The sequence below is a fragment of the Nicotiana tomentosiformis genome, chromosome 1 (genome assembly GCF_000390325.3).
Source record: "Nicotiana tomentosiformis chromosome 1, ASM39032v3, whole genome shotgun sequence".
Taxonomy (NCBI): Eukaryota; Viridiplantae; Streptophyta; class Magnoliopsida; order Solanales; family Solanaceae; genus Nicotiana; species Nicotiana tomentosiformis.
The window spans coordinates 122,137,239-122,157,050 of NC_090812.1; the positions used below are offsets into that span (position 1 = coordinate 122,137,239).

The 19,812-nt window shown below is 41.8% G+C and overlaps 1 protein-coding gene across 1 annotated transcript; it reads left to right on the forward strand.

Moving 5' to 3' along the window:
• Window positions 1-252: 252 nt before the first annotated feature.
• LOC138909093 (uncharacterized) lies at window positions 253-13,642 on the forward strand. The gene is made up of 6 exons (XM_070200203.1): window positions 253-345; window positions 577-1,389; window positions 12,075-13,007; window positions 13,163-13,291; window positions 13,386-13,479; window positions 13,575-13,642. Exons 1-6 carry the CDS (start codon window positions 253-255, stop codon window positions 13,640-13,642), a joined length of 2,130 nt encoding a protein of 709 aa, XP_070056304.1.
• The last annotated feature ends 6,170 nt before the right edge of the window (window positions 13,643-19,812 follow it).

The window sequence follows — 19,812 nt, forward strand, 5'->3', positions numbered from 1 at the left end:
AATTTCTCTCCTCATTCCTTTCTCTGTTAAGTCTAGCTTAGTACTCTTTTATAACTATTTGGGTTGTTGTAATTGCAGATTGGATTGAGTAATACAATCAGTGATTCTTATTGTTTACCGGGTTATTCCATTGGTGATTTCATCCAGATGTCTCTAATGGAGGACTAATAAATACCCAAGGCATTCATTGATGACTCAATTCGGGGTTCGATTCAGGAGGTAAAGGATTCATTCACTAAGCAACTTTCAGAGATGCGTGACATCATGATGGACATGGTCGCAACCAAAGCACCTACAAGGATTAATCGACGTGAACAAGCACCGGATGTTGTTCGCCAAGGACCGGTACCAGAAATATTCAGGCACAAGCGTGCATCAGTGGAGATTGGAAGGTTTCATGGTGCGAACCCAGAGGCCTAGATATTCCAAGCAGAGTGTTATTTTGATTTTTCCAAAATGGAGGATGACGAGCAATTGACCGTGGCCTCATTCTACCTCGATTGCGAGGCGTTGGAATGGTATCGGTGGTTATTTTGAAACAAACAATTAGTTGACTAGCCACACTTCACTGCTAAGGTGAGAATCCATTTCAAGCCGAAGGGACTTGAGTCAACAGAGCGACGGCTAGCCAAGCTCCGACAAGTTACCACCGTCTCAGAGCTACAGGGACGATTTGAGGCTATTGCTAATGAGATAGATGACATCTCAGATAGGCTTATGTTGAGGCTCTTTATCTCTGGGCTTAGAGATGACATTAAAAATTTGGTGTTGAGTCGTGAGCCAAAAACTTTTGAGGAGGCACTGAACAAGGCCCATATCCACGAAAGGCGTATCCTGGCTGAAAAGGGTCTGACCCGGCCCATATTGGCTAATAAAGGTCCTCCTCTTTTACCCAATTCTAATTCCTCGTCATTATACCCTACTTCAGCCGCCCACACAACGAACAGACCACCGTTAAAACATCTCACTCATCCCAAATTTCAGAGTCGGCGGGAGCGTGGCCTCTGCTATTATTGCGAGGAAAAGTATACCGTCGGTCACAAATGCAAGATACCACCACGGTTGCTACTCCTCATTAACGGTTCCGATGTTGATCCGACCTTACCGGAGCCGTTTATCTCCGATGATATCTTGGCCGACGAAATACAGTGTCTCGAGGTGCAGGAATACTCTGCCATCTCTTATCATGCATTGGCCGGAGGGCACTCATCGTCTACACTCCGATTCCAGGGGCATGTAAATGGGTCTCCAGTTCAAGTGTTAGTAGATGGGGGCAGTGACCATAATTTTGTCCAAGCTAGAGTGGCCAATTTCTTACAACTATCATTTGAGTCCATCCCTAGCTTTTCAGTCGTAGTGGGAAGCGGACAACATCTTCGATGTGACAGCGTAGTGCGTCGAGTACCGCTTGCGATCCAAGGGTGTAAGCTTACTCTCGATTTATATGTATTGTCACAACCCAACTGGAGGGTCATGACTAGCACCCGGGCCATACTTGCCGAGCACCAACGTACATTTTATCTAACATTCCTTGTTATCTTTAAGGGCCGACAAGATCAATATAAATAGTAGACATGGATCATGAACATCCAACAATGAAAGATAATGTCATGAACATACAAAACATGGGACGACAAGACTATCAAGAAACTATATATAAGGTACGAGCTACCATGCTGCCATGAAAGACTATACAACAAAAATCAGCCGACAAGGCATTCCAAACCATACATGAGTCGACACCTGTCTATGAGCCTCTAAAAGAACATAAAGTGCTACAACATTGCCGGAACAGGGCCCCGACATACCCATAATGTCTATAACAAAAATGCATACCAAGACCACGGCAAGTCCGGAGAAGGGATCTTGCCAATAACCGCTGAACCGGATAGCCTACTGTGATGGGGGAGCTGCGTCTACCCGTCTATCAGGACCTGCAGCACGACATGCAGCGTCCACAAATAAAAGGGACGTCAGTACGAATAAAGTACTGAGTATGTAAGGCAGGAAAGCATAAGTAAGAACAATAATATAAACAGTGATAGGGAATATACAACCTGTGACATCTGGGTACCTCTGAGGGCTACTGGCATGAAATACATAATACATACATATATATATACATAAACTTTTAAAACATACGCCTTTGTGGGTATCATCATCATCATATCGTACCCGGCCATAATAGGCTCGGTAAAACGTACCCGGCCATCATAGGGCTCGGTAGAATCGTACCCGGCCACGTGGAGCTCGGTAAAACCCAACTGATCAGTGGTTGCACAATAGGTGCCATACCCGGCCGACTATAGCGCGGCTCGGTAGAGTAAAATAGATACATATATATGATGCATGCTGGACTCATTGGAATCACATTTTGAACCTTTCGGAGTGACGTAAGGTCGGTATCCTTCGTACACGTTATTAGGATTAACTCTTCATCAAGAATCTTATAAGAATCAGGAACTACCAACAACATTGATAATATAAGAATAAGAGAAGTAACATCAATATCAATCATTTCATAAGAAGGGCAGCAATGTAAGTACTGCTAGCTTCTAAGAGTAGAGTATCTTTGGGAGCTTGTTCGATACATTATGTACAATCGGAGTCGTGCAAAAGAATGAAGGGGATAGCCTCACATACCTTGTATATACTGCCCAACCTCAAGCTATGCAAATGTCACGACTCCTTAGTCTACAATAAGAGAAATGACACTATCATTATCGTTTAAGCGTCGTAACTATTATGTATCGACCGCAACCTATTTTACGATGAAACGGACAGCACCTCCCCTATTTATATGACTTCCCACAAGTCAATACAATCACCAAACAGCCCAAACAACATCATTAATAATCATATTGAGTCTCCAAAACAGTCCACCAACTAACAACATTACTACCAAGCCTTTCGATATATATTTCACAAGTTCTAGCATCAACGACTTAGAACTTGGATAATATTAAATATATATAGAGTAAGAGGTTCCTTACCTTTAAACAGAAAGAACAACTCCAATTTGATCTTAATGTTCCATGAAATATCCCTTCAATTCTGCCACAAGAACAAGGAAGCGAAACTAGCAATTAATTCGGGTTTTTCGGCACTAGAATTACTTTAGAAGACTTGAAATCACCTAGGGTTGATATTAAAAACTTGAAGGTGTATTTACAGAACATAAAACACTTAAAACAACCTCCCACACGAGCTGGAACAACACAAAAATCAGCAACAACAAGAAGAACAAGAAACTTACTAGCGCCACGGGATTCCCGACATTTGATTTGTGTTGTTTGCCCTTTGTTTGGGTCTTGGATCATAAGAGAACCTTGAGAGACTGTTTTTAGGGTTATAAGGTCTGAATATACTGAAAAATAATGACTTAAAACGGGGTTGAGGTATCTTATATATGTCCATATGTCTTAAACCGCCTTTGTGGGCCCCATAGAGAGCAGCTTGGCGCACTCTCGCGAAAACGCGAATATCTCTCTATTCCGAGATCGTATTGACGAACAGTTTAATGCGTTGGAAACTAGACTCATAGATCTTCAATTTGATAGGTAGATCATCCCATAATTCTAAGCACATTGGGAGACAAATGCAGTAATATTTGACCTAAAGCTTAAGTAAAATTATAAACCTAAGTTGCGACAACTTTTATCGACTTTTGTTTCATAACTCGCTTGACTTCAAGACTTATGATACGGATATTATATGATTCAAATACATTAAAACAAGACCTCTTGGGACAGTTAATCACCTCTAGTGTTACCCGAAAATACGGGTTACAACATCCTTGATTCGTTTAACTTCTAATACTTGTTAACCACTCTTATACACCCTTGTATCGTTTAAGACCAATAGGATTAACTTCTTATCATCTCAAAGATAATCTCTTCTTGGATTTACGTCGACTAACTTACGGCGTGATCTATGGTATGCGAATTTGGGTTGTAACACCCTCTCCCCCTTAGGAACATTCGTCCTCGAATGTAAGGGTTTATGGGGTGTCTAACTCATTGTGGATTCCGACGGAGATTTCCGGCTGAGTTTCCCCTATAAAATGGACACTAGCCAAACTTGCAAGCAGTTAAACCTAACCTATGGCCTTACAAGACTATACAAAGCATTATGGATATGTACATTATCTGCATATTACCATTTTGTATTAAAAAAAAGAGTATTCACAAGCTATTGCTTACCTCATAGAGCCGTTTCACCTTATAATGCGTCCTTCTTTCCCCCGGCATCCTCGTTATCTTCACTCTGGAATAGGTAAGGGTATTTAGACTTCATCTCCTCTTCTGCTTCCCATGTCATTTCTTCTATATTCTTGTTCCTCCATAATACTTTCACGGAAGCTACATCCTTTGTTCTCAGCTTGCGGACTTGTCGATCTAATATAGCCACTGGCACTTCATCATATGATAGATCCTTTGTAACTTGTACATCTTTGATAGGGACGACCCGAGAAGGGTCTCCAATACATTTCCTCAACATAGATACATGGAATACCGGGTGGACAAATTCCAATTCAGATGGCAATTCTAACTCGTAAGCAACCTGTCCAATTCGTCGAAGAATTTTGTACGGCCCAATATACCGCGGACTCAACTTACCCTTCTTCCCAAAACGCATAACACCCTTCATCGGCGAGATCTTTAGGAAAACCCAATCATCAACCTCAAATTCCAAATCATGATGTCGGACATCGGAATAAGACTTTTGCCTACTTTGTGCCGTCCTCAGTCTCTCTTGTATCACTTTCACCTTCTCAATGGCTTGGTGAATCAAATCTGGTCCATATAATTCTGTCTCACCGACTTCAAACCATCCAACTGGTGATCTACATCTCCTCCTGTACAGTGCCTCATACGGGGCCATTTTAATACTGCAATGGTAGCTATTATTGTAGGCAAATTCTATAAGTGCCAGATGGTCATCCCAATTCCCTTGAAATCTAGAACACATGCTCGTAGCATATCTTCAAGCGTCTGGATGGTACGTTCAGCCTGTCCGTCAGTCTGCGGATGGAATGCAGTGCTGAGATTTACTTGTGTCCCTAAACCCTTCTGAAAAGACCTCCAAAAGTTAGCCGTAAATTGAGCTCCTCGGTCTGATATAATAGATACCGGCACACCATGAAGCTTAACAATCTCCTTGATGTACAACTTCACATAATCTTCAACCGTGTAAGTTGTCTTAACTGGCAGAAAATGGGCAGATTTTGTAAGTCGATCAACTATCACCCAGATGGAGTCAAACTTATGATAAGAGCGAGGTAATCCAATAATGAAGTCCATATTAATCACCTCCTATTTCCAGGTCGGAATCTCTATATTCTGAATCAATCCACTGGGTTTCTGATGCTCGATCTTTACTTGTTGACAATTAGGACACTGGGCTACAAATTCTGCAATAGACTTTTTCATGTTATCCCACCAATACTGATGGATTGGTGATACATCTTTGTCGAGCCAAGATGGATAGAATATCGGGACTGATGAATCTCAATCATAATCTTCTCTCGCAACCCTGCCACACTAGGCACACATAATCGGCCCTGGTATCTCAGTGTCCCATCTCCTCCGATCTTGAAAGCTGTAATCTTACACTGCTGAATTTCCTCTCTCAATCTTACTAAGGTAGGATCTTCATATTGCCGTGCTTTTACCTCGGCTACCAAAGATGATTCTGCTGTATTCTGTACAGTAACACCTCCGTCATCAGAGTCCAACAATCTGATTCTCACATTAGCCAGCTGGTGAAGCTCTTTGGTCAACCCTTGTCTACCTGCCTCAATATGTATTAAGCTTCCCATTGACTTACGGCTGAAAGTGTCTGCCACAACATTAGCTTTACCAGGATGGTACAATATCTCGACGTCATAGTCTTTCAGTAATTCAAGCCACCTACGCTGCCTCAAATTCAACTCCTTCTGCTTGAAGATGTATTGTAAACTCTTGTGATCTGTGTAGATGTCAACATGGACACCGTATAAGTAGTGCCGCCATATCTTCAAAGCATATATTACTGCAGCCAATTCCAAATCATGAGTCGGGTAATTCTTTTCATGCTTCTTCAATTGTCTTGATGCATAAGCAATCACCTTCCCACGTTGCATCAATACGCACCCCAAACCTATACCTGAGGCATCACAATATACCACATAACCTTCTGTTCCTTCTGGGAGAGTGAGCACTGGCGCGGATGTCAATCGATTCTTTAGCTCCTGAAAACTATGTTCACAAGCATCAGACCACTGGAACTTGGTAGCTTTCTGTGTTAACTTAGTCAATGGTGCTGATATAGAGGAAAACCCTTCTACAAACCGCCTATAATATCCTGCTAGCCCCAGGAAGCTGCGGACTTCTGACGGTGTTGTAGGTCTCGGCCAATTCTTCACTGCATCGATCTTCTGAGTGTCGACACTAATACCCTCATCAGATATCACATGGCCAAGGAATGCTACTGAGTTCAGCCAGAATTCACATTTAGAGAGCTTAGCATATAACTTATGATCCTGAAGGGTCTGTAATACTATCCGCAAGTGGCCCGCATGTTCCGCCTCCGAACGAGAATACACCAGAATGTCATCAATGAATACGATCACGAACACATCAAGATAGGGCCTGAATACACTATTCATGAGATCCATAAAAGCTGCTGGGGCATTTGTTAGCCCGAACGACATCACCAAGAACTCAAAGTGCCCATATCTTGTCCGGAAGGCCGTCTTTCGAATATCCTTCTCCTTAACCCTCACCTGATGATACCCTGAATGCAAGTCAATCTTGGAGAAATACTTGGCACCCTGGAGTTGGTCAAACAGGTCATCAATCCTTGGAAGTGGATACTTGTTCTTTATTGTAAACTTATTCAACTGTCGATAATCGATACACATCCTTAACGACCCATCTTTCTTCCGCACGAACAAGACTGGCGCACCCCAAGGTGAAGTGCTAGGCCTAATGAAACCCTTATCCAGCAAGTCCTTCAACTGCGCCTTCAACTCTCGCAACTCTACCGGGGCCATCCTGTATGGAGCGATAGAGATCGGTTGAGTGTCAGGCAACGCATCAATGCTAAACTCAATCTCCCTTTTAGGAGGAAGGCCTGGGAGTTCATCTGGGAAAACATCTGGAAATTCATTGACCACGAGGATTAATTGTAGAGTAGGCGGCTTCGCCTCCGCATCCCTAACGCGAACAAGATGATAAATGTAACCTTTTGATATCATCTTCCTTGCCTTAAGATAGGAAATAAACCTACCTTTTGGCGTAGCAATGTTCCCCTTCCATTCAATGGCGGGTTCACCTGGAAACTGAAACCTAACCATCTTCGTACGACAGTCAACATTTGCATAGCATGAGGCCAACCAGTCCATTCCCATTATCGCATCGAAATCAACCATTTCTAACTCAAATAAATTTGCCGAGGTTTGATGACTACAAATCATCACAGTGCAACCTTTATATACCCTTCTAGCAATCACAGAATCTCCTATCGGAGTGGATACCGCAAGTGGTTTACTTATCAATTCAGGTTCAATGCCAAACTTATTAGCCACAAAGGGTGTAACATATGATAAGGTAGATCCTGGATCAATTAGCGCATATACATCATAAGAAAACACAGACAATATACCTGTAACAACATCCGGAGACGACTCGAGATCTTGTCGACCTACTAGAGCATAGGTTCGATTTTGAGCACCACTCGAACTCGGCACTAAACCTCTACCTCTACCACGACCTGTTGACTGTTGAAAACCTTGTGCTGGAGGTTGAACTGATGAGGAAGAACCAGACACAGATCCAGTCGGTTGAGCCATACCACCACCTCCTCTCTTAGGACAATCCCGCATCATATGGCCAGGTTGTCCGCAAGAATAGCACGCATCGGAACCTCGACGGCACAGTCCAAAGTGGGCCTTGCTGCACTGATCACAACAAGGTGTTGGGGGTCTCGTCTGACTAGTATCTCTATGAAATTGTGAGCCTGATGCCCTCGAACTCTGACCTGAACCAGAATAGCTAAATCGATCATACCGAGGCCTCTAAAACTGTGGAGGAGCACTAGCTACAGGTGGCGCCGAACTCCTCGAAGATTGGGGCCTGATACTGCCTCTGAACTCATCAGAATACCCTGCAAATCTCGCCCTCTTATGCTGGCCCCTATCCTGCTCCCTATCTGCCCTTTGCTGGCGCTTACGATCCTCTAGGGTCTGGGCATAAGCCTGAATACGGGAAATATCCATGCCCTCTACCAAGGAGGCTGTTGTGCACTCATTTATCAGATGTGGTCCCAACCCGTTCACGAACAGATGCACCCTATCACTCATCTCGGACACAATATGGGGAGCATACCTTGCTAAAGAATCAAACTGTATACTATACTCTCGTACACTCATATTACCCTGTCAAAGTTTCAAGAACTTATCAGCTCTAGCTCGTCGTATCTCAACTGGCAAGTAGTGACGAAGAAAGGCCTCAGAAAATTCCTTCCACACGGCTGGAGGAGCATTCGGACCCCTAGATCTCTCCCAACTATCATACCAGAAAACCGCTAAATCCCGTAACCGATAAGAAGCCAACTCTACTGCCTCCATATCACTAGCATGCATAACCCGCAATGTACGATGAACCTGGTCAATAAATATTTGTGGGTCCTCCTTGGGGTCTGATCCGGTAAAGACTGGAGGGTCTAGATTAATAAAATCATGAACTCTCGCACTAACCGGTTTATCAGCAGCACCGGTATTCTGCCTCTGAGCCTGAGCAGCTACCAAGCTAGTCAACAACTGCACCGCACTGCGCATATCGTGGCCTATAGTGCCAGACGGGGGAACTAGATGTACTGGGTGCCTCCTAATATCCTCTGGAGGAGACGGAGAGGTATGAGACGGCATCTCACTCTGAGCCTCACTTTGGCCTGCTCTGGCTGGAGGCACCTGAATGTTACCCTCTCCCACAGCTGTATCAAGCCGTTTACTAATCGCTTGCTTCCTAGTCGAAGGCATCGCTGAAAGAAAACAAGGTGAATATTTAGATATGAACACTTACGACTCAACTCTACGCACGATCTAGATTTAGGAAGAAGGTAACAACCCTAGATGTCATATAGCCTCCTGATTATAAATATGGCACACTACACATCCATAATCAAAACTCTACTAGACACGGCTCATAGACAACCCCTAGGATAGACTTGCTCTGATACCAAGTTTGTCACGACCCAACTGGAGGGTCATGACTAGCACCCGGGCCATACTTGCCGAGCACCAACGTACATTTTATCTAACCTTCCTTATTATCTTTAAGGGCCGACAAGACCAATATAAATGAAAGACATGGATCATGAACATCCAACAATGAAAGATAATGTCATGAACATACGTAACATGGGACGACAAGACTATCAAGAAACTATATATAAGGTACGAGCTACCATGGTGCCATGAAAGACTATACAACAAAAATCAGCCGACAAGGCATTCCAAACCATACATGAGTCGACACCTGTCTATGAGCCTCTAAAAGAACATAAGTGCTACAACATTGCCGGAACAGGGCCCCGACATACCCATAATGTCTATAACAAAAATGCATACCAAGACCACGGCAAGTCCGGAGAAGGGATCTTGCCAATAACCGCTGAACCGGATAGCCTACTGTGATGGGGGAGCTGCGTCTACCCATCTATCAGGACCTGCAGCACGACATGCAGCGTCCACAAATAAAAAGGACGTCAGTACGAATAAAGTACTGAGTATGTAAGGCAGGAAAGCATAAGTAAGAACAATAATGTAAACAGTGATAGGGAATATACAACCTGTGACATCTGGGTACCTCTGAGGGCTACTGACATGAAATACATGATACATACATATATATATACATAAACTTTTAAAACATACACATATATATATATATATATATAAACTTTTAAAACATACGCCTTTGTGGGCATCATCATCATCATATCGTACCCGGCCGTAATAGGCTCGGTAAAACGTACCCGGCCATCAAAGGGCTCGGTAGAATCGTACCCGGCCACGTGGAGCTCGGTAAAACCCAACTGATCAGTGGTTGCACAATAAGTGCCATACCCGGCCGACTATAGCGCGGCTCGGTAGAGTAAAATAGATACATATATATGATGCATGCTGGACTCATTGGAATTACATTTTGAACCTTTCGGAGTGACGTAAGGTCGGTATCCTACGTACATGTTATTAGGATTAACTCTTCATCAAGAATCTTATAAGAATCAGGAACTACCAATAACATTGATAATATAAGAATAAGAGAAGTAATATCAATATCAATCGTTTCATAAGAAGGGCAGCAATGTAAGTACTGCTAGCTTCTAAGAGTAGAGTATCTTTGGGAGCTTGTTCGATACATTATGTACAATCGGAGTCGTGCAGAAGAATGAAGGGGATAGCCTCACATACCTTGTATATACTGCCCAACCTCAAGCTATGCAAATGTCACGACTCCTTAGTCTACAATAAGAAAAATGACACTATCATTATCGTTTAAGTGTCGTAACTATTATGTATCGACCGCAACCTATTTTACGATGAAACGGACAGCACCTCCCCTATTTATATGACTTCCCACAAGTCAATAAAATCACCAAACAGCCCAAACAACATCATTAATAATCATATTGAGCCTCTAAAACAGTCCACCAACTAACAACATTACTACCAAGCCTTTCGATATATATTTCACAAGTTCTAGCATCAACGACTTAGCCACAACTTGGATAATCTTAAATATATATAGAGTAAGAGGTTCCTTACCTTTAAACAGAAATAACAACTCCAATTTGACCTTAATGTTCCACTAAATATCACTTCAATTCTGCCACAAGAACAAGGAAGCGAAACTAGCAATTAATTCGGATTTTTCGGCACTAGAATTACTTTAGAAGACTTGAAATCACCTAGGGTTGATATTAAAAACTTGAAGGTGTATTTACAGAACATAAAACACTTAAAACAACCTCCCACACGAGCTGGAACAACACAAAAATCACCAATAACAAGAAGAACAAGAAACTTACTAGCGCCACGGGATTCCCGACATTTGATTTGTGTTGGTTGCTCTTTGTTTGGGTCTTGGATCATGAGAGAACCTTGAGAGACTGTTTTTAGGGTTATAAGGTCTGAATATACTGAAACATAATGACTTAAAACGGGGTTGAGGTATCTTATATATGTCCATATGTCTTAAACCGCCTTTGTGGGCCCCATAGAGAGCAGCTTGGCGCACTCTCGCGAAAACATGAATATCTCTCTATTCCGAGATCGTATCGACAAACGGTTTAATGAGTTGGAAACTAGACTCATAGATCTTCAATTTGATAGGTAGATCATCCCATAATTCCAAGCACATTGGGAGACAAATGCAGTAATATTTGACCTAAAGTTTAAGTAAAATTATAAACCTAAGTTGCGACAACTTTTATCGACTTTTGTTTCATAACTCGCTTGACTTCAAGACTTATGATACGGATATTATATGATTCAAATACATTAAAACAAGACCTCTTGGGATAGTTAATCACCTCTAGTGCTACCCAAAAATACGGGTTACAACATCCTTGATTAGTTTAACTTCAAATACTTGTTAACCACTCTTATACACCCTTGTATCGTTTAAGACCAATAGGATTAACTTCTTATCATCTCAAAGATAATCTCTTCTTGGATTTACGTCGACTAACTTAAGGTGTGATCTATGGTATGCGAATTTGGGTTGTAACATGTATTATCCTTACATGGGGCAGATGTTGTGCTCGGAGCGGCATGGCTTTCAACTTTAGGGCGGATAACCACAGACTATGCTGAATGAACATTTGAATTTAGCCATTAGGGGGCTACTAATATTTGGAAGGGATTGGCACCTCCCAGTGCACAACCAATCCAATTGCACAGTCTTTATCACTGTAATGCTACAGATGTCATATCGTCCTTCTATTGCCTACAGATATTTCCTTCCGAGCTAGTTCAGGAGAAGCATGTGGATCCAGCCCTGCTAACTCTTCTTGATTCATTTTAGGATGTGTTTCAGAAGCCACACGGATTACCGCCAACTCGACCCCAAGATCATGCTATACATTTAACCGCAAGATCAGGACCAGTTAACGTTAAGCCATATCAATATCCATACTTCCAGAAGCAAGTAATGGAGCAGTTTGTTGCTGAAATGCTTCAGGAAGGTGTAATTTGGGCTAGCACCAGTCCGTTTTCATCACCCGTGTTGTTGGTTCGCAAAAATGATGGAACATGGAGGTTCTACGTGGACTACAGAGCATTGAATGCGGTCACTATTCGAGATAGGTTTCCAATCCCCACAATCGATGAGTTGTTCGATGAGCTTCACGAGGCTATGTACTTCTCTAAGCTTGACCTGCTAGCGGGCTACCATCAAATTCGAGTGCGTCCCGAAGATGTGGCCAAGACAACATTCCGAACACATGAAGGGCATTATGAATTTTTGGTAATGCCATTTGGGTTATCCAATGCCCCATCCACATTTCAGGCAACCATGAACGAGGTGTTTCGGCCATATCTCTGTTGCTTTGTCCTAGTGTTTTTCGATGATATACTGGTCTACAGTCTAACTTGGGAGGAGCATTTGACGCATCTGAAGGCAGTGTTAGGCCTATTGCGACAACATAAATTGGTGGCCAAACGGAGTAAGTGCCTATTTGGCAAAATGTCAGTCGACTACTTAGGCCATGTGATTTCTGACCGAGGGCTTAGCGTGGATCCAGCCAAAGTTGCCGCTATTCAACAGTGGCCTGTGCCTAAAAACATGAAGGAGGTGCGCAGCTTTCTTGGGCTCGCCGGGTATTATAGACGGTTTATCTATCACTATGTGGCAATCGTCGGGCCTCTCATAGACCTTCTGCACAATGAAGCTTTTGCTTGGACTTCTACTACACAAGCTACTTTTGACACCCTCAAAAGCAAACTCAGTACAACTCGGGTTCTCTCCTTGTCTGACTTTAATCAAGAATTCCAACTAGAAACGAATGCATCGGGGTAGGGTATAGGGGCAGTACTTTCACAACAAGGTCATCCAATAGACTACTTTAGTCAGAAACTGAGCAATAGGATGCAGGGTGCCTCTACCTACCATAGGGAGATGTTCGCAATCATACAAGCAGTCAGCAAGTGGCGACAATACTTGTTGGGCAGGAAGTTCACCATCTATACGGATCAGCAGTCACTCAAGAACCAAACAATTCAGAATCTGGAGTAGCAAAAGTGGTTAAGCAAATTAGTAGCTCTCCAGCAATCTATTTAGGATCATACCAACGAAGAGTGGGGTTATACCTACAAAAATGGACTGTTATTTTTTCAGGGACGGTTGGTAATTCCTGCTGATTCTCCTTTGCGGCAAACATTACTCCATGAATTCCATGACACCGCAGTGGGTGGACATGCCAGTGTTGCGCGTACTTACCATAGAATTGCTTCCAATTTTTTTTTTTGGAAAGTTATGAAGAAAGATGTTCAATGCTTTGTGGCTGCCTGCCAACTTTGTTAGCAGATGAAAGACTCACACTAGTTGCCCGCAGGCCTACTCCAGCCGCTGCCTATTCCTTCCTTGGTGTTTGAGGATATTTTGATGGACTTCATTACATGTTTACCCAATTCCAAGGGTAAGTCAACTATCATGACGGTTGTGGATCGCTTGTCCAAGTACGGGCATTTTATTGCCCTACCATCTTCTTTCACTGCTAATTCAGTGGCAGAGGCATTTGTGATTGGGATTGTTCGACTCCATGGACCCCCAAGGTCTATTGTCTCTGACATAGATCCTCGTTTCCTGCATAGCTTTTGGCAAGAGCTGAACCGCCTCCAAGGCACAACCTTGGCAATGAGTACCGTATACCATCCCCAATCTGATGGTCAATCTAAGTCTCTGAACAAAATGTGTAGAGCAGTACCTGCGTTGCTTCATCGCTGATGCTCCTAACAAATGGGTGACTATGTTACCTTGGGCGGAGTTCTGGTACAACACGTCCTATCAAGCATCAGCAGACATGACTCCATTCCGGGCTTTATATGGGAGAGATCCTCCCACAGTGGCGAGATATATTTTAGGCAGCAACTCCAATGATGTGGTCGATGCTTATTTAGTGGATAGAGATGAGATTTTGGCAATCCTAAAGGCCAATTTGGTCCTAGCACAGAATAGGATGAAGCGTTGGGCTTACAAAAACCGAAGAGAACTGGTTTATGAAGTTGGAGAGTGGGTTTATGTGAAGCTGAAGCCTTATCGCCAGAATTCTATACGCCTCCATCAGCACTCCACGCTAGGAAGACGATACTTTGGGCCCTTTTAGATCCTTAAGCGCATTGGGGAAGTATCTTACAAACTGGAGTTGCCAGACGCTGCTCGAATCCATCCAGTTTTTCACATTTCTATGCTTAAGCGTTGTGTGGGATAACCAGCTCAACAAATCACTCCCTTCCACCTCTCTGATGTTGCTGATAGTAGGCCTGGACCATCTCTGAACCTTGAGGACAAGGTTCCTTTTCAGGGAGAAGGTATTGTTGTGACCGACCAAGATGACGTGGAAAACACCTCAGTTGCTTACGTAGACTCAAGTACTCAGCAGGAGAGTGAGACCATGAGAAGAAGTAAGCGCATGAAGAAGCCTTCAACAAGGCTAACAGATTTCGTTGTGGGAGCTGTGCGCTGATTACATGAAGGAGGGGTTGGAGTTTCTATTAGTTGTTAGTATAAATATAGGAAGAATAAGTGTAGCGAAGGGGAATGGGGAATTTTTCTGGTGCATTAAGTATCTCTTTCCCATCCCCTTCTACTCTGCAAATTCTCTTCTCATCCCCTTTACTCTGTAATTTCTCTCCTCATTCCTTTCTCTGTTAAGTCTAGCTTAGTACTCTTTTATAATTATTTGGGTTGTTGTAATTGCGGATTGGATTGAGTAATACAATCAGTGATTCTTAGTGTTTACCTGGTTATTCCACAACCAGTGATCAATTCCGGCGGCGACGACTGGTTAGCTTGAGAGAGATGGGAGAGAGAACAAAAGGGGTGAAGGGAGGGGCAGCTGATTTGCCCAAAATGAGAGAGCCCACAAAATATATTTAGGGTTTCTAGCTTAAAACATATGATGGAGTAGTGTATAGTGCATTTATGTGTCAAGAGCAAAACCACCAATTCAAAATCATGGGCAAAACTATGGGCCAAATACCGAGTACTCTTTTTACTATCTGTGTATGTATGTATGTATGTATATCGTTGTAATTTATCTAGCTTATAGGAGAAGACAAAAAAATGGTCTTTACCTATTTGGTAAAAATAATTTATTGGATAAAAGGGAGTCATGTCACATCAAGTGATTTGTCACATCAAGATGTCTTGTCATATCGAATATTGATAGGACATTGGATTTGACTGGTCTTGATCCGTATTTTAAATAAATTCCACCAACTTTTATGTAATTAATAAATTGTGCTACAAATTGAAAGATGATTATTTAATTTAAAAATACGGCTTGTAATGTTAATTAAAATGCCAACTACTAAAATAATATTATAGTAATTATTATTTATTTTTAAAGGATAACACCTTGATAGAAAATCCTAGTATTTGAAAAGAAGGACAATTATTAATAAATTATTTTGAATTTTAGAAAAATACACAAAAGTTGTAGTATTAACTAATTGAAATGGAATAATAACAATTTCTACATTTTGCGAAAACACGAATAATTATCAATAAATTGCAATAAAGCTAAAAAATATGCAAAAGACTATATTTTATTATTTTTTACTAGGAAGCCTGCAAAAGTTAATTTTTAAATATGGAGGGTGAAAATTGAGTGTCAATAGCTACTCTTCTTTGACCTTAGATGATGTAAGAGTCTTCAGACAAAGAAATTGACGTCATACTCAATTTTATCCTGACATGACAACGTGGATAATGAGGAGGTTTTGAAGACTGTGACAGAATTCTAGTATTTGAGTTACTTATATATCTCGGGATGCACGAAAATCAGGTCGCGTGTAGTTCTGGAATGCAATTGAGTACTACTTGTTGATTGTAGCCTTATGGAGTAAAAGAAAAAGGATGCAAATGTTCGAGGATGAAAATGATTTGTGTGACCTGACAATGCTTCCAAGATTGCCCCGGTGTCGTCGGATTGTGGTGATACCGGGACGTGGATGTTGGATGTGATGGATTGATTGGTTTGAAAGGACTTTGCTGTGGGTATGGCCGAACTCTATGTCGAGTTTCCTACATATCTTAAGTGTAATGAGAATTTGGCCGATTGTAGCTCTAGAAAAAATGGACTGATTTTGATTTTTGATTTTGAAACTGCCCCAGCGTCATGCTGTGATGACACTGGATTTTATTTTGATTGTGGGTGTTTGGATTACGTACACACCCTATGTCAATGGGCGTAAGATGAATGATACTTGGGAATATGTCATCGACTGCTTTTGGAAAGCTCGAAGTCCGTCCTCAAAAGCTGCTCCAGTTTAATGTTAGAAGATAATTCCACTTTATGTTGCGTCTTTCGATTTGTAGAGTTTACGAGCTGTGGACTAGCTTCGTTTTCACTTGTGGAAGATGGATTGTAGTGGCTTGAATAATTCTTGTGGATTTGATGCAAGAATGATATGTTTTTGTAATGAAATAGGGGCCCAGGTTGGTGTGCCGAGACCCTGATGAAAATTCCAATTTTGAAAGAGATCTCAGCTAGATACCGGTCTGGAGTGATCGGAGCACTTTGATTTTGAAAGAAATTCGGGTTGGATACCGGTCCGAAGTGATCAGAGCATTTTTGAATGAAATCCGAGCTAGGTACCGGTCCGAAGTGATCGGAGTTGTAAAGTCTAAAAATACCCGCATTAGAAGGTGGCCGCTTGTAGAATCGGAGTTGTAAAATCTGAAATACCCGCATTAGAATGTGGGTGCCTGTAAAATTTGAACTTTAACTTTGAAGTTCCAATTATCCAGGAATGTCCTGTAAAATTTGAACTTTGACTTAGGAATTCTCATTATCCAAGAGGTCATGTAAAATTTGACTGACTTGGACTTCAAAATGTTAGACGGTCTGGTTGTTACCATTTTGACATCATCGAAGCTGACTTTGAATGCTAGACGGGCTGGTAGTTACCGTTCCGAGGTTGTCGGAGCTGACTTTGAATGTTATGTGGTGTAAAGACCCAGCCGATCATTTTGAGTACTATAGCCATGTTTTCCCTATTTGATGCTTTTCTTATGTGTATTTATGGTTAAGTGACTTGCCTGGGTGGTTGGTTTTATTTCGTAGAAGTTCTGAAATAAATCGGGACACTTAGTCCCAAGGTTGGAAGCTTAAGTTGAAATAGTTGACCGGAGTTTGACTTTCATGTTGACGACTCCGGAATGGAGTTTTGATTGTTCCAATAGCTTCGTATGGTGATTTTGACTAAGGCGCATATCCTGATGATGATTTGAAGGTTTGTAGGTTGATTTGGTGCTTTTTGGCAAAAGTTGGAATGTTGAAGATTTTGAAAGTTGGTACGTTTGACCAAGGGTTGACCTTGTTGATATTGGGTTCAGAATTTTGTTTCGGGAGTTGGAAAAGTTCCGTTGTATCATTTGGGACTTGCATGCAAAATTTGAGGTCATTCCGAGTTGTTTTGGCTTGTATGTTTTGAATTTGGAAAATTCATTAGTTTCCTTAGGCTTTAATTGAGGTGCGATTCGTGGGTTTGCTATTGTTTCTGTGATTTGAGGCCTCGAGTGGGTCCGAATTATGTTGTGAGATTATTTTCTGTGATTGTACGGGATCTCGGAGGCCTCAGATATGTTTCGGACCATTTCTCCATGTTTTGGCATTGCTGATTTCTTATGTCTGGTTTTCTTCTGCGCGTAGGGTATTTTTGATGGAAGGCGAGTTGTTCTTCGCATTTGCGATGCTTTGGGAGGCAGTGGCCTTCTTGATCGCATGAGGTTTGATGTGTTCGGGTAGAAGGGAGGTCGTCTGGGGGCGTCTGGATATAAGCCTCCACGATCACAGGCTCCCGCATTTGTGTACTATCAGGGTGTGTTGTGCTTCGCATTTGCGGCCTTAGCCTTGCGTTCATGTAGGGTCTTTTGGAGAAGCTTGTAGTTTGTTCTTCGCGATCGCGATAATGGTTCCACGATCGCGATGCATATGCCTGGGCAGAATATTTAAGTACTTTATTTCGAGGGTTTTGGTTATTCTATCACATTTTGAGTTAGAGAGCTCGTTTTCAAGCGATTTTGGATGGGATTTTCACGATTCAGATTGGGGTAAATATTTTTTACTCGGATTTCTTTATATTCCATGAATCCATCCTTGTTTTTAGCATTTAATTGGTGAAATTAAGTGAAGAAATTAGAAATTTTAGTAAAAATATTTCTAAATGAAATTTGATGATTTGAAGGTCGATTTGAGGTTAGAATTGGATGAAATTGGTATGGTTGGACCCGTATTTGAATGGGTATTCATAATTTGTGAGTTTTGTCGTGTTTCAGGATGCGAGCCCAAGGTTGACATTTTGGGTTGGCTTTTTAAGTTTGGTAAAGATCGAAGCTTTATCTTTTGGGGTTGTTTCCTATGGCATTATTTGATGATATTAAGTTGTTTGTGACTAGATTCGAGTCGTTCAGAGGAAGATTCGCATGGGAAGGGATTTTTGGACTATTGATTTGCATATTTTGAGGTAAGTAACATATATAAACTTGGATTTGAGAATAAGTATCCCTGAGAACTATATAATTGAGATGTTTTGGGGGTGACGCACGTGCTAGGTGATGGGCGCGTATGTGTGCACCGGGTATTCGTGATCCCGGCGGATTTTAGTCTATTATGAGACTTGTTCTGCTAAATGACCTGTTACACTTTTGTTTTCTATACCTGTATGATTATTTTAGATCTGATTCATAATTATTTTAGACATGATAGGGCTATTCTTGTTGTTTTGAGCTACTTGCCTAATTGCATACATACTCTTAATCATGATGCTATATCCGTGTATGATATCTCCATCTCAGTATTTTTCTAATTTTGATTTCTCACATGTTGTTGATGCCTCATATGTATAACCGTTGAAATGAGTACTGTAAGATGTGGTTAATTGAGACTTGTGCAGTTGATGACTGAGTTGGGCCATATAGCCGATGTGATATTGATTTTGAGGTGATGTGTGCTCTAGGCCCATATTGGGCTAATTAGCACTTATTAGGGGCGATGAGTGCACCAGGCATCACTATTGAACAATATGATATTGATTAGCGCTTGGGCTAGGATCCGCCCCTCTGGAATCTGATATTACAGTGATGGCAAGAACAATGATATATACGTGCTATGGTGCTGAGCATTATGCCAGGAACCCGTACAGTGCTGAGAGTAGTTATATGTGATGGTGAGGGGCATTATGCTAGGCATTGTGAGTGGGCTGAGTGCGGTTACTCTTAATAGTTTCACCGTGATGGAATTGATTGACATGTATATCTGGCATGTAGGCATAGAGATGTACTTTTCTAATGCTAGCTAGTAAATGAAATGTCTTATATGTGTTGGGCTTTGACTGTACAATTTGAAAGCATGTCTAAATTTTTCATATTTGTGAACGAGCTGAACATGATATCTCTGAGTTATTTACTTGTACCGTTTTCAATGTACCCTGATTTGTTGTTGATTATTGATATTGGATAGTGACCTTTCTTCCGAGCTCGTCACTTCATTCAGCCCAAGGTTCAGCTATGTATCCACTAATGTGAGAATGCTTGGAAT

Coding starts and splice junctions, on each gene's coding strand:
- LOC138909093 (XM_070200203.1), top strand. CDS start 253: ATGCGTGACATCATGATGGACATGGTCGCAACCAAAGCACCTACAAGG. Junction 346..576: donor ATGTTGTTCGCCAAGGACCG/GTACCAGAAATA, acceptor TTCACTGCTAAG/GTGAGAATCCATTTCAAGCC. Junction 13,292..13,385: donor AATCTGGAGTAGCAAAAGTG/GTTAAGCAAATT, acceptor TTATTTTTTCAG/GGACGGTTGGTAATTCCTGC.